The sequence below is a fragment of the Scleropages formosus genome, chromosome 22, assembly GCF_900964775.1.
Source record: "Scleropages formosus chromosome 22, fSclFor1.1, whole genome shotgun sequence".
Lineage (NCBI taxonomy): Eukaryota > Metazoa > Chordata > Actinopteri > Osteoglossiformes > Osteoglossidae > Scleropages > Scleropages formosus.
The window spans coordinates 1344821-1361401 of NC_041827.1; the positions used below are offsets into that span (position 1 = coordinate 1344821).

The 16581-nt window shown below is 41.1% G+C and overlaps 1 protein-coding gene across 1 annotated transcript; it reads left to right on the forward strand.

Annotated features, from left to right (window-relative positions):
* The first annotated feature begins 2376 nt into the window (after positions 1-2376).
* LOC108918246 (potassium voltage-gated channel subfamily A member 10-like) lies at positions 2377-4068 on the forward strand. The gene is made up of 2 exons (XM_018725367.1): positions 2377-2440; positions 2573-4068. The coding sequence occupies exons 1-2, from the start codon at positions 2377-2379 to the stop codon at positions 4066-4068; spliced, it is 1560 nt and encodes a 519-aa protein (XP_018580883.1).
* The last annotated feature ends 12513 nt before the right edge of the window (positions 4069-16581 follow it).

A 16581-nucleotide genomic window follows, 5' to 3' on the forward strand; every position in this document is an offset into this window, starting at 1 on the left:
TAAGGCTTTGCTGTATGATCATCCATGGGTTAAATCACACTCCTGCTGTTGTGCCCTTGATCAATGGACTTACACTAAATTGATACACTAAGAATATCCTGCTGCTTGAAAAGATAAATTGTTGTAACAGTGGTTATCTAACATTGTAAGTCACGTTGGACTGAGGTCTCAGCTAAATAAAGGTTATCTCATTTAAATGTCCCCACTCAGATCAATCCATTAAAACACACACACACTCATTCACTCACACACACACACACACACACACAGACACACACACACACACAGATAGAGAGGTCGGGAGAGGTGAATCTAATACATTAATCAGATTTATACTTTCACAGTTTTGCCACATCATTAACCACTATACTCCACTACAGTCCAGTCCTTTTTCGTGTCATCTTCCCATGTAGCATAGGTTGTGGTGAAGAAAGGGGACAAAACCATGGTTACCAGGGATTATTGTCTTAACACACTGTAACTGAGACCTGTCTGATGTCTTATGTTACAAGGTTTCCTTGACATTTAAGGGTTTTGGCTGGACTTATTTTAGTTTTCGAGATTCTGAACATCACAAAAACATTACTGCAAGTAACAAAACACTGAACTGCACAGCACTGAACTGAGATACAGCCACAGTATAACAGTGAGACTAATAAAATAGTAACTATAAAAGAACAACACACTGGAGAACGCATATAGTATATACATATAGCCTAGTCTAACAAACTGCAGATAATCAGATATTATTGTCTTGCTTCCTGTAATCTGGTTGTTTTATTAATCTGTTCATTTGATGCATTGGATCCTGATTTGATGATGCATAGTTTTAAGATGTTCAGAACTCTACTAGTTTTGTGATGTAACAGTACATCTTAGAGCATTGTGTCCTGAGAGACACGTGCTTAGCAAACCTAATTAATTTGTATTCTGAGAAGTACTAACAAAAGAGGGGACAAGAACACACACACACACACACACACACACACACACACACACTTTCTGAACCACTTGTCCCATATGGGGTCACGGGGAACCAGAGCCTACCCAGTAACACAGGGCGTAAGGCCAGAGAGGGAGGGGACACACCCAGGACAGGACACCAGTCTGCCACAAGGCATCCCAAGCAGGACTTGAACCCCAGACCCACCAGAGAGCAGGACCCGGTCCAACCCACTGCACCACCGCGCCCCCCTATATGGGACAAGAACATTTGTTCCAAATTCTCCTTCTAATATGCTTGGTTCTATTATTAATGGGCTTGTTTCCATTTTTATTGCTTCTATTAGTACTAATTATTTTGGTGGAGCGGGGGGTGCGGTGGCGCAGTGGGTTGGACCACAGTCCTGCTCTCCGGTGGGTCTGGGGTTCGAGTCCCGCTTGGGGTGCCTTGCGGCGGACTGGTGTCCCGTCCTGGGTGTGTCCCCTTCCCCCTCTGGCCTTATGCCCTGTGTTGCCGGGTAGGCTCTGGTTCCCCGTGACCCCGTATGGGACAAGCAGTTCTGAAAGTGTGTGTGTATATGTATGTATTTTGGTGGATGGTAGAAATGTCAACACATTTAATCTGGAACTGGGGAGAGGGTATTCAGAGGCATGGCAGGGGTACAAGCAGGACATAGTAGTACAGAAGGTGCATTTGATCCCATGCTGACCCAACTATTTGTGCCTCCGCTAGCACGTTTTCAAAGCAGGATTCCAGAACAATCCATGGACTGTCGCTCACCACCTACCTTTTCACCTCCACCAAAATAACTGGTGTCATCCTCTGTTCTATGCTTATGTCCTTGCATGTTCCAACAGTGAAGGACCCTGTTTTAGGACTAAGCTGAATACAACATTCAGTTTTGTCAGTTTTACTTCAGTCATATAACTCGCCTTTTCTTTCTGTAACTTTAATCTCATTGCAATATTTGTCTTGGTTTTGGGCCTCTACACCATGCTTTGAAAACTGGCTGTATTCCTAGAAAACAACCACATTTTCTAACCTATCTCTCAAAATTGTACTTCTACAATGATAAACTCACCTCCATATCTCTATCTTCCACCTGCTGCTGTCAGTTTATTCCAAGGAGATCTTGGTATCCAAGTAACAAGTGGCAAGGGACATGGGTGACTTATACGTCATACTTTCAAACCAACAAGTGCCTCACTGGAACACAGTCCAAAAACACAGCTAGAATGTACAGCATAGAGGCACTGTCTGATTTTTGTCTCTTTTTGTTTTCAGATGAGAGCAACAGAATAACTGTCTGGCTCCACCTCAATTTAGTTTGCCAATCCTGATGCTCCTTTGATCATCTTGGGGATCGACTTTCTTCCCACGTCATCTGATCCGGGTAAGTCCTGGGTTAGACCTAGGGCCAGAGGTGTGCAGGAATGGAGGTGGCACTTGTGGACTTTGAGAATCTGGATGATGTTGGAATCAGCATGGGAGATCCCAATGATTTGGACCCTCCCACTGAGATGGCTCTGCTCACAGAACATGCTTTTGAAAACAGTTGTGGCAACGGCCATCACCATAACACACAAAACACGAGTCAGAGGGGGCAACATACTCAGCAAACAGGAGAGCATGGATTCTCACCTACAACACCACCTGAACAGGCTAGGACTGGGCGCCCCAGCTGTGGCAGCTTGATTTCCAACTGGAAGGTCCTGCTGAACAGCGAGGGCCCACAGAATGACACAATCTACAGCAAATTGGCAAAGGAATGCAACGACAGCATGTTGGGGGAGAAATATGGCATAGATGAGGGGGATCAGAAGGTTATTATTAACATTGCTGGCCTTAGGTTTGAGACTCAGCTCAAGACCCTAGACCAGTTCCCAGAGACTCTATTGGGGGACCCCTCTAAAAGGATTATGTACTTTGACCCAATGAGGAATGAATACTTCTTTGACCGCAACCGCCCAAGCTTTGATGGGATCTTATATTACTACCAGTCTGGGGGCAAAATTCGAAGGCCAGCCAATGTCCCCTTGGACATATTTGCCGATGAGATAGTCTTTTATCAACTGGGACAAGAAGCTATGGAGCAGTTCAGAGAGGATGAGGGCTTCATCAAAGACATAGAGGTACCATTACCTACTAATGAGATCCATCGGCAATTTTGGCTCTTGTTTGAGTACCCAGAAAGTTCCAGTGCTGCCCGATCGGTGGCTCTTGTGTCTGTCTTAGTCATAGTTATTTCCATAATCATTTTTTGCCTGGAAACTCTGCCTGAGTTCCGTGAGGAACTAGGGGTCTTCCCTGCTGTCATCCATCTCAGCAACAACACGCAGGATGCCCCCATCTCCTACTCCCCTCCAAGTGTCACTCCCAAGTCTCTCGCTGCAACCATTACAGATCCTTTCTTTATCGTCGAAACCATCTGCATTGTGTGGTTCTGCTTTGAGCTCACTGTCCGCTTTGTGGTCTGCCCCAGCAAGAAGGACTTTTTCAACAACATCATGAATGTCATCGATATTGTGTCCATTATCCCCTACTTCGTGACCTTGGTAACTGAGGTGGTGACTACACCAGATGCCAATTCAAGTCAGAACATGTCCCTAGCAATTCTACGCATAATCCGCCTGGTGAGGGTTTTTCGCATTTTCAAGCTGTCCCGCCACTCTAAGGGTTTGCAGATCCTTGGCCAGACATTGAAGGCCAGCATGCGTGAGTTGGGGCTGCTCATCTTCTTTCTGTTCATTGGAGTCATCCTCTTCTCCAGCGCCATTTACTTTGCTGAAGTAGATGAGCCACAGACCCAGTTTGTAAGCATCCCTGATGGATTTTGGTGGGCTGTGGTAACCATGACCACAGTGGGCTATGGGGATATGTGTCCCATTACCATGGGGGGCAAGATGGTGGGCACACTCTGTGCCATTGCTGGTGTGTTGACCATTGCGCTGCCTGTACCTGTCATCGTCTCCAACTTCAACTACTTTTACCACCGTGAGACAGAACAGGAAGAGAAGCAGGTGGTGGACGCAGCCACAGATGCAGCTCTGAAAACAGGTGCAACCTCAAAGCATACTGGCACCAACAGCTTTCCAACTGACAAATCCAAAAATGGGAGACACTAGGAAGCTTCTTTCATCTTAGGACAGACATGTAATATACTGTATGATGCATGGATGAAGCTGATTCACAGAAACTTGTCTGGGAAAAAATGCAAAGATCATTTGGTTGAACAATCATTCTTTTTTCTTACGGGCAATAATAATTATCATAGTCTTAGGATGAGATTTATGTAAAATATAGCATTGATGATTATTTTACATTTGTGTTTTGTATCAGTTTGTACATTTATTTTATCAGTCTATTTAAGATACTCTTATTTTGTCAGGGCAAGAACTAGTCAAGACTGATTTCTTCTAACCTTCTTATCTGTTTTCACTGAATTCACCCTTTAAGGATTCTCAGCTGTACAAAGTATTGTTGTGCTCTTTTGACCTGTGCACACCAGTTTACAGAATATACTGATGAGATAAAGAGAATATGCAAACAACAATTTTAATGGTAATGTCTATAATATCAGTATATGCATAAATTGAATTGCCTTTTTGATGAATAATGCTATACAGTTACAGAATTAAAATACACCAATTTCTGAGTTTGAGATAGAAATACTGAAGATTGTCTTATTAATTTAATGAAAATTAACCTGAACATATGCATGCTAAATTGAAATTCACACACCTAATTTTTTCAGTGAAAAATATGCAAAGCGATGTTTATATTAGTAAAAATATGTATCCACATTCTACCCATTCTGTCTGTAAAATCGAAATATACTGTACATGTTTATATTTGCTTTAATGACCTACAAAATCCTTGGCCTACATGGATTTATATATACCTGCTTATTTTTTAACATTATCAGTTTACTGTCCTGTGCTTATTTTTTCTTTGTCCCAATTAGTATACAGTATGTTTCTTACATTTTCCAGACATTCCTTACTACTTCTGGTTGCCTCAGTCTGAATGTATGATTATGGTTACAATTGTTTTCTTGTGCATATATATATATATATTTTTTTTTTTTAAATTCAGTTTTGTTTTTTCAGGGATGATTTATTCGCTTGCTTGGTTACTTTTTGGAGTAGGCTGAGTAGAGGTAGCTGAGATCAAAGGTGTTGCGGAATATATTGGTGATGAAGGCAGACAATGACAGGTAAAAACCCTCTCGATGCCACACATAATTTCTTATGTACTGTATAAATAGTTAATAATTCCAGGCTCAAAGAATCAAAGATCAAGCTCTTCTTATTGATTGAAATGAATTGAATTCCATTTCAATTAATGGAAATTGATTCTTACATAATAATAGTGCTGATGGAACAAAATAATAGTGCTGTGTAGCTTTCTGAAGTTTCATAGTAGCATTTGAATACATTTGATATGCAGGATCTGCCTGCTGAGTTTAGATAATGTTTGTGTGTAGCTCAGGAGAAGTGATATAACTGCACTGTACTATTTTACTGTAACGATTCAGACCCAGTAATTCCTAGCCACAACAAAGAAAGCTGTAGTGCATACTAACAGTTACATATGATATACTACCTCTGTTTACTGGCTTGAAATCCACCTTTGTGTTGTGCAAGATACTGTATAAATTATGCATTTTTGCTATTTTGGCCAATACACATTGAACAGGGAGCTAAAATACTCATTCTGTGATCATTACACTAATATAAGTTACAGAGTGTGTTCAATATGTATCATATAAAATGTAAAATTTTGGGGAATAAATTCTTACATGACTGGTCTGACAGATTTAATCTTTTAAATTTATATATGACCTTTTTCAGATTAAATGACCTTTAGATTAAATGGACTTTTTAACCTATAAGAAACAAAAGAATGATCATCCACTTAAAAACAATAGCCAAGAAACCCCACAAGATTTGTTTTACTTATTAGAATTGAGAATGAACATCTTCCCACATCATAATTGCTGCTGGGATGTTGAGGTGACAATTAGTTGGGTTTTGAACCGAGTTTTTGTGCTTTTTCCTTCTCCAGTCAGCAGGGACATCTTCATTCGGCCCTTTAATGTCACTGGGAAGATCACAAAAGGTAAAAGGCAGTATAACCATATTCTTTAAAAGAAGGACAACACTTATCAAAATCCGTATGCTTCCGCGGTTGGTGTCAGCTGACCGGGGGTTTTGTTCTTCTGGATTAAACCGCGTCATGTGGGACATTGGTTCCAATATTTCTCTTCTCTTGTTGGAAGCATCGTCAGGGTGTGGCCACATCTTGGGGCACCACTTATTAGGACCACCTGCTGCAATCTCCGACCCCGTTCCCACCCATAAATACACCCACCCTCATCAAACACTCCATTTCACATCTAACTTTTACAAGACATGGCAGCACCCTGACGATGCTTCCAACAAGAGAAGCAAAACGTTGGAACCAGTGTCCCACATGACGCGATTTAATCGAGAAGAACAAAACCCTCAGTCAAGGACAACACTTTTCACAATTTCATGCACTTATTTATTATTTTCATAAACGATTCTTAGATGGTAATTACGATTAAAGGAGAGGGATTTGATCGGCAAAAAAATTGTCCAGAATTGGACACAGAGGAAACTCCTTCACCCTTGGTGTCCTGAAAGAGGGAAATATCCTGCTGTTTTATGGTTCATCCACACACTGAGATGACTGCAGCTCCACTTTTACTTTCACTATTGCACAGTGTTAATGAGTGTGTTCTCAGCCCGTAGCCCCCTGTGAGTGTACACCAACGGTGAGAGGCATAGTGGGAGTGCTATGTTTTACATCATGGATGTTGTGTGGTGTTTTTCATACCTGATTCTCTGCAGAATTTCAGGCATATTCTTTACATTTCTGTCATATTCTTTACATTCTTAAATGTTTTCATTGTGTCATTCTTTCTGTCTGTGTCTGTAGGTTTTGTGCTGTCAAAGTAGGGCAAGCAGCCTGTATGTCAGTTTCTGCCTGAGATGCAGGCACGTTTTCTTTTCAACATTGTTTTCCAGCCTCTACATATCTGTCAACTCATTTGGGTGTTCAGTCAGGCAGGTAACCGCAGCAGGGCACACTGGGCACACGGGACACACACTACACACTGGGCAAAGGGGGCGCACAGGGCACACGAGGCACAGCGCCAGTAAACACTGTTGCATCACAGTAACCAGCAAATCTGCAGAGAAGAAGTCCTGTTGCAGAGCAGTCTCTCTCTCTCACCGCGTGCTGCCTTGACCTTTCACTTCCACCATGGTAAAATGAGAAAGCAGTTGGGGGGCCAGAAAGCTGGGCAACAGCCAGTCTCAGACACTTTCCGCTCGTGAGCATACAGGGGATACAGTGTCAGATTTAATTTGGAAACCCGTGCACTAAATCCTGCCCTCTTATCCTAACCCTTTCTGATCCAACCCAACTGTCCACTCCAAAAATTGGAAAGCAAAGATCATGGCATGACAACATAACTATACAGCAAAGATAAAACAAGCCTGAAAAAACAAGTGCTCTTTCGAAGCGGAACTTATTATTTCCAGTGTAGTGAAAAACAGTGTGAACGCTACGCTGAGAATGGGTAACTCCTTACCGGGTCTCTCTTCATAGCAGAGATGCTTGATTAAAAATGCAAAGGTGATTTATCTTTTATGGCCTTTCCTGTCTGTAGTCCCTTGACAGCGTTCAGAGCTCTGTGGTAATACCGTACATATGAACGGAGGAGGAGCATTGGGGAATTCATTTTCAGTGTGTAGTATGCAGATGTGTGTTTTTAGCACATGGACAGTCATCTCATTAACACATCACAGTGATTCTCCATGGGAGTCTGGGATGTTTTCGCAACATACTATTTTTAATGGGTTGTGTCTGTGTCTGTGTGTATTGTCCTTAGTGTGATAATTCCCAGCCTGCTCATCAGCTCATTACTGAGAACATAAGTATGCAGATTTAGCAATGTTAAAGGAGAAGTTTAATTTTTCCTACGGAACCCTCCACATCTGCCTTTTCCATTTTCATGTACCTTAACTCATAGAACTGTCACACTACTGGAGTGTGAACTGACAGCACACGGCACTTGTTTCGTCAGTGACACCATGTACCCAGCACACTGACTAGAGTATGCTTACCATGTTACAGGGATGGAGAAGTGACACAAAACTGGAAAGCTTCATGTTTGCAGGAGCTGAAATCAGTCCTGCTGTGACATGATTCATGTCATCCCATGCTGCTAAAAATGAAGTGGGACAAGAATGTTAGTACATCCCACTCATTCACACCAGCATGTAAACACGTTACTCCATGCAATGTTGCAGAACTTTCCATCTGAGTAGCTCTTAAAAATAGATCACAGAAAGCATCTTTTAACACCACACCGAATCCTGTAGCACTGCTGTTTAGTTAAAAGATATCTCCTGACATTGAGACTTCTAGTTATTGCTGGGTAACATCTCTACACAGTATAGAAAAGACATGCTCAAGGTACAAGTACAGGTCTTACCATTCAGTATGATCACCATGTTAAAATCTGAGCATCAAAACATTTGGATATCTAAATGTGTCATGAAATTCTAAACTATATACTGTTTTTTACTTGAAAGCATTACATAAGCAACTGAAAATTCACTTCTCCAATGAAACACTCTCCTCCGGGATCACAGAGCAGGAACGTTCCAGGTTCCTCCTGAATGGCTTTCACATTGCCTATGTGCTCCTATGCCAAAGAATTATTTTGAAAACAAATCACCTTGTCAAATAGCAAGTTGTTGTAAGTTTGTTAACTGTACTTTTGGAATGAAGCAGATTCATACTGTCAGGATTTGCAGATCATCTCTTCCTTCCAAGATACTTAGTGACCATGATCATAATACTTCAGAAATCACCAGACAGGAAAAATCTGAAATGAAAAATGCCTGAAGCATCACTGAGAAGGAATGGATTTTTGTAGCAACTCCAGTGGCCCCTGCTTTAGGCGGACAAGCTAATCCCAAGAGGGTAGATCAGATTACCATTACTCAGAGGACACATAGCTCTTGCAGGCGCAGGATCTTGCACTGGCAAGGAGATGCTGACGCTGCATGGTCTCTGTCTGAGTCTCCAGAGGTCATCTGTGTATTTAATGAAGACAAGTTTCCAAATTGTCATTATTGCTGTTTTTTTTTTTTTTTTTTTTTTTTTTTTTACTTCTAGATGGATAAGGACTCAACTGCAGCCCTCAGAGATTGCAGAATATTTTGGTTTCTACTCATGTTCTGCTTTTCAGTGTCAAATTTAACAAGGTGTTTGCCACCTCAGTCGGTATTTCATGCATCCATCAGAAATGAGGTTTAATGAAACCCTAAATGTAACCCTAAAATGTGTATTTTTTTAAACCCTCTTGTGGACCAGATTTGTCCACCAACACTGTACTCCATAATGACAGATACATAACAATGATAATGCACAGCATAGGCAATTTTTTTTTACTTTGCAGTAAATGAATCACATCTGCAAAACTGCTTTTAAACATATTGACAGACTTTTCAAAATCGTTTGTCACTGAAAATATTGCAGCTGAAAGATAACTGAAGGTTAGTATGTCTTATTGTTTAAACTGAGAGCTGTATCAAAAGATATTGTGGAGGGGAATAACAGATAGAATACTCATATGACTGATATCAGTCATCTTCATTATTGCTCAGTGAGTGGGCAACTAAGCAAGGCCACGTACAATGTAAGGTTTGTAAACAAAGGTATTTACAGTTATTCACCAACTGTGTAGTTGTCACCTGGGTATTTCAGGGTAAGTACCTTGCTTAGGAGTGTTGCAGCAAGAACAGGAATTTGAACCCATGTACTTTGATAGCAAGGCATCAGCTCTATCTCCTATGTCACCTGCTGGACCATAACTACCGGCACATCAGAAGTACATCACATCTTTATGGTTTACATTCAGCAAAAGGCTTCGCTAGATTTCGGGTCAAGGAGTCTGGAAGTTCTGACCATGTCCTCAGTGACTCCTGACCTGAGATTGACTGTAGTGTGGTGCAATCTGTCTGCCTTGCTGTGACATTCTGCAACCTTCTGGGAGACCTTACATGCACCTTGAAGACGGGCACAAAAACTTGACACCGAGTCAGTGGTACTCAGCTGAACCTACTAATAACGGAAGAGGAAAAACAAGCCATCTTAGTGCCCTACTACCTTACTCCAATGTGCTGCCTCATGTATTCTTTAAAGATTTGGGTGCATGGCATGGTCAGAGCAAGGAGTGAGTCAGCTTTATAAACCTTTAATAGTCCATTTGGTGCTTCCCTCACATGCTGCTTGCATACTGTAGTGTGGTGTCGTGATAGTGTTCTTTCACAAATGGGTTTTCTATCCTTTGCTGTGCTACCATTTATCCAGGTTTGTGGGACTACGACAAACTGGGATCTTCCAGTGACTCTACCATGGCCATATGTAACAATGGTCTTGTACCTGGCAGTTTCTTCGGTGTCAATGTATTTTCTGTATTCACTGCATGTCAGAGCATCTCTGTCTGTGTTTTTACTCAGTTAAATGTGACTATAAAGGCTAGCAGGACTTAAATTATTAATGAAATGAACTTGAGAATATTACAGGTGTCAACCTCATGGAAAGACCAGAGTGGTCTTAGCTAAATTCAAGCTAGAGCAATACAATATTGTAAGTTTCTCTGGCTAACAGCAAAGTTAAACTTTTGAAAATACCAGCAGACATCAAAGTGATCAAGGTCCTGTGTACCTCATGGACTACCACAACCACAATCAACAGGACACAAATAGGTAACAGGAAGTGACGGATTGAACCTTACCATCTGGCTGGAGTCAACATTCCCAAGAAGGAATGTTGCTACCATAATAATCTATCCCAGAGATTTGTGAGTGAGTTACAGAGTGTGTGTAAAGTATGTAGAGGCCATTCTTGACATGTGTGTGATGGTGTTTTCCATGAAGTCTCTGCATGTGTGATCGCAAGGGGATCTGATATTGTATCTTCTGAAAGTGAAGTAAAGCCTGCCATGATTCCCAACATACCTCTCTTGTTACTCCACCCCTGCTGTGCTGCAATGGACTGTAAGTACTTGTAGAGTTTGACCAAACTGTGCATCCTGCTGTCACCAGCCACGTTGACATCAGGAACGGAATACGGTAGTGAAACCTCTGGTGCAACCACACTGCCAAATTCTGCGGCATTTGAAAGTAAAATCAGTCAACCTGGGGTTCTCCTAAACAAAGTACAGCAAAATTGAGTAGTAGTTGAAGTACGTGCTGTTGCCATTGGAGGAAGGCAGGTCTAGAAAAACAGCAGCACGAGGCTGTTGCAGCATCTTAGCGTCTTTCGGTTCATTATGAAAATCTGATATCTCTCTACAAAACTAATGTACTACAAAACTAAGCTTTTATGTCATTTAATGTGAAGCAAAAGTAGCTATGAGGTAAGAAGACTTACTTGAATGCATTATAAATCGCTGTGGGAACATTAACTGCCAATGACGTCTTGTAAGACCTTGCAGGTCACACCTTTGCCAGTTTTCTCCATGGATGGACTTTGTTACAAGCCACTCTTGAATAATTCACTTGATCTTTTGACCTTTGTAACTAATCTAACAAGGGGAGGGGATGAGCCTGTGCTGTATAGGGGGAACTTTGGCCAAAATTGGGATAGATTCACTGCCAATGAAAAAACACCCGATTCATAAACTGAAACCAAACATTTTGAATTGTTGGCTGAGATGTCCAAAAAGAGGTCTGACCATGCACACCCTCCTCAGTTTACCTGTGTTTCCTAAGCTTACAAAACTCATACATTTCTTATTTATGGGTGTTAATGCTCAGGCATTTTTTTATACTTTCATTGAAAAATTTAAATATTTTTTCCAGCTTTATTCATTTTTAATAAAGTATTAAAAACAACAAATACACACTACACAATTCAGCATCACAGTACTAAAGTCACTATCACAAAAACAGCTGATAGCCTAGTGAGTAAGAGTTATTGCCTTTGGCCCACAAGCTTGTAGGCTTGATTCCCATCTCTGGCTGTAGTACCCTTGAACAAGGTACTTACCCTAAATTGTTCTAGCAAAATTACCCAGCTGTCTAAATGAGTAAGTAATTATGAATGCCTTAACATTTTAATTTGCTTTGGAGAAAAAGGTTCAGCTAAATAAATAAGTGTAAAAAAGGACCAGAATCCCATCATCTTCTACAAATTCAGAGAAAAGAATCTACGTTGTACAGCTGCTCTCTAGATCATCAAAAACTGTAAATACACAACAATCAATTTTTCTAAAATCTTGTAGATTCTGTTGTGGAGTGGTATATAGGACCGTGTTCATGTATGTATCAGTGTGTCACTCTATGAGTACAGCGCTCTATAAAAATGAATTGAAAGAAAAAGGCCTGTAATTCTGCTTTGTGCCATTTGAGTCTATTTTTTCACTACTAATAAGATACACTCAATATTGAAACTCAAATACACTGTAGGGTAGGGGACAGCATTTCATAACTCTACAGGTGGAATTTTACCCAGCATATGTTTTTATTATTTATTATAGCTACATCCAAGACATTTACAGGATCTACTCAGCAAATACATACAGGTACAAAAATGTTATTACCCTTTTTTGATTGGAAACAGAAAATGTTCAGATATCGACAAACATGTTTATGTAATTCATTGGTCTCTGCCTCATAGCTAGTTATATTAAAGTTCACTGTGAAAAAAGGGGGAAGGTTTAAGGCTAAACAGTTTCTAATACTTTCTTCCCACGCAATCTTCCATTTCACTGTAAGTTACTATGCTTTGTTTCATTTTCATGTGACACCTGATGCACAGAAGTAACACAACACTCTCCCACATATCTAAAGTTTGTGAGACAATTTATTTTTTTTTTATTTTCAACAGTTTTAAAGTACACAACTTTAATATTGCTTCATGTTAATAAAAGATACTCATACAAACTGGTGTCCTGTCCATATTGTATCTTACCTCATGCCCTGTGCTTCCAGTACAGAGGAACACCAAGACTCATTAAAACACTGGAACTGCATTGCATGAGCTGTTTATGAAAAGTAGAAAAACAAACAGGGTTTTATAAATCAGTGGTTTATGCCATTTTATTAAGTGTTTATTAATTGTGACTGATGTACATATAGACATCTGCTCCCAGTTGTGCTTGTAAGATGAGGTAATGTGTAGGTAAGTATACACAATAGCACAATAGGTTCACCAGTGGGGGTCCTGTAGTGTAGTGGTATGTTTGTGTGCATTGCTTAATGCCTTTGTTCATGGATGTAGTCATTCAGGATGTCACTGTGTACAAAGAACAGTGGGTAGAGTAGTGGTTAATGCTACTGCCTTTTGCTGTGAACTAGGAAGTTTGCAAGTTTGATCCCCACCTTGAGATATAGTACCCTTAAGCAAGGTACTTGCTCTGGAACCTGGAACTGCTCTAGTAAACTTCCCAAGCTGTGTAAGTGCATAACTTTAACACTGTAAGTTGCACTGGAGAAAAATGTCAGCTGAATGAAGAGATGTTATGGGGAAAGCTCTGGAATGATGCAGGACTTTTACTGTTTGTGAATAGAATGCCACCTAGTGAAACAATCACATTACTTCATTTTCTTATCTTGAGATTATTCTATATTATTTTATTTTATAAGAGCCAACCAATGTCAAGAACTGCTCATTCCAAGCAGGGTGGCGGCAAACCAAAAAGCCTAACCCAGCAACCGAAGGTGCAGGGCGAAGGAGGAGGTGACACACCCAGGACGGAACACCAGTTTGTCGCAAAGCACCCCAAGCAGGGCTCGAACCGCGGACCCATACAGCAGGCACTGGCCGAACCTATTATGCCACCACACACCCCCTCCCAGAAAAACTCATTTAATAAATTTACATTTATTTATATGTTGAAACACAACTTTTTTGCATAACTTGATAAATATCTGCCATATTACAAAATAATTAAAAATCACAATAATACTTTTTTTTTTTTGAAAGAAAAAAAAACTCAGCTATTGTACTCCATTGATTTCTGAATCATTTAAAAGAAATCTGTGGCCAAAAACTTCCAGCAAACTGCAGCACTTTATTTAGTTTATATACATTGTGTGTATCGTACTGCTGTGGCTAATGCAATATTTTATGTAGCTTCCCGCGCAACTGATACACTCAAATGGATTTCAGTTATCATGGGCAGGAAAAACCCTAATTTCAGGTACTGCTGATCTGACTGAGAACTCATAAGCACAGGTTCCACCTCTTTCAGCAATGATAATATAATCGTGTCATAGTTTCGTTCCACTGGATGACGGACTCAAGTCAAGTGCAGAGTTCTTCAAAGCGATGTTGTTTATAAGCAGACAGACGTAATCCAAGATAGAAGTCGAGGACAGACGAAGGTCGGGCGATCGGCAAACAGAATACGCAGGGCAAGGAGAGAATCGTGGTCAAAAAAAATAAACAAGCCAAGGTCGAGGCAGGAAGGGGATACAGGTAACACAGACAACCATTCAAGAGAAGTCGCTGAACTAGGTTCCACATTGTTTCCTCCTTGGCGTCCCTTTTTATCTTAGGTTCCATCAGGGAACAGCAGGTGTCGCCGATGCGCTGTGGTTGATGGAGACGTGACAAATCACTGGAAACTGTTGTGACAGCACTGATGTAAAGAGTTTAAAAACAGGGCTTTTAGATTGTGCGCTGGTATGAAATGTGTAAATCAAATCAACATAATAGAATGACTTGTGCGGAGCTGAAGGCTAAGCCTATTTTCTGTAAAAGGCGGTTTTGGAATGAGTCAGAGCAGTACCCATAAACAGCGTGATGAGGAAGGGGGAAGAGAACCTTTTTGGTATCTGGACAAAAGCTGTGATCAGAGCCTCCAAATGGGAATAATAATTACAATTAGTCAATTTCAGGGGTTATACTCCTCACTCACTTCTGAAAAATAACTTTAGTAATATTTCATGCCACATTTTCAGAACCACTTGTCCCATACAGGGTCACAGGAGCCCACCCGGTAACACAGGGCATAAGGCCGGAGAGGGAGGGGACACACCCAGGACGGGATGCCAGTCCATCACAAGGCACCCCAAGCAAGACTCGAACCCCAGACCCACCGAAGAGCAAGACTGTGGTCCAACCCACTGCACCACCACACCCCTACTTCAGTAATATGACGTACATTATTTACTCACTCTTGCTACAAAATGAGCTCTTCTGACATGTAAGAAACACTAAAATGCTGAAAGTTCCATCTCCTAACAGCTCCATAAATTTGCATCACACAATTTGTCGAGATTACCTTTGAGAGTTCAGAACAGAGTTCAAGAGGCAGCTACTGTGTAATGTGTATTGGGAAAACGGTAGACAAAGTAACCGTGTTTCAGTCATCGTGTCTGTATCTACAGCACGTCACCTGCTGTGAAATGTACTTCCATTTAATTAGAGTTATAAGGCACGTTGGAGAAAAATGTCTTCTAAATTAGTTATGTAAATGTAAACATCACTCCTTCCCTTCAGATGTTTCAATGCCATTTACAATACATTCACAAGTCTGTTCTGTTTCTCTCTTTTTCAACCATAAAATACAAGTTTCTGAAATTTAGTTGTGTGTCATTGTGTCTGTTTGACCTCATCCATCAAGTTCTGCATTTCTTTTCTTGTGAATTGCTCTTCTTGCCAACTTCAAAGGCCTGCCCTGTGTTCACTTTTTCATTGCACATGACAATGAAACTCTCACACACACTGAACCGCTTGTCCCTTACAGGGTCATGGGGAACCAGAGCCTAAACCGGCAACACAGGGTACAAGGTTGGACGGGGAGGGGACACACCCAGGAGAGGACACCAGTCCATTGCAAGGCACCCCAAGCAGGACTCAAACCCCAGACCCCCTGGAGAGTAGGACCTGGTTCAACCCACTGCACCACCGCACCACCACACCCCCTGGCAATGAAACTGTCAAAGTCAAATTCTGTTTTGTTTGCTCTGCTCTCGGAAGAACTGGAGTCTGTGACATACATACCTGCAATGACGTCTTTCTTGTTGTTGTCACTCCGGTTCTCCTTCACAAGACAATTATGGCCCCAGCCAGCAAAGTTGCTAAAGAACAGGACTAACAAGAAACTATCTTGGAGATTCCCTCACTAACCCCTGCCGTCACCCTAATCATGAAGAAGGTACTTACCCATGTAAAAATTACTGACTAAAATTGGGTAGATACTTTAGATGGGCAGGGAGGCACTGCTCAGTCCATATGCACACTGAAGGCTTTTGGCCTTGAACACTGTCTGCATAAGTACAGCTACTGGAGTAGAGGCTTAAAATAAAAAATAATAAAGCATAGGTGACATGATTCTTGGTCAGTTATTGGTCTGTCAGGCTACCTGTGCAGTGCACTGACACAAGAATGGCTTTGCTCTCAATCACACTAATTTTCTTTAAAGGAATGACTTCCATGCAGCAAGAGTTTTTTTGTCTTGGCAAATTATTGTATTTAAAAACAATTAATCACTCCAGTACTGCATTTAGTCAATGCAAAAATGCCCCAGCACCATAACTGTATTAGAATGAGGTTACAAGTAACTACAAAACAAGTCTGTG

Bases quoted from the DNA above. Each gene is read 5' to 3' on its own strand.
- LOC108918246 (XM_018725367.1), top strand. From the start codon at position 2,377: ATGGAGGTGGCACTTGTGGACTTTGAGAATCTGGATGATGTTGGAATC. The intron at 2,441-2,572 runs ATGATTTGGACC...AAACAGGAGAGC, and splicing joins AATCAGCATGGGAGATCCCA to ATGGATTCTCACCTACAACA.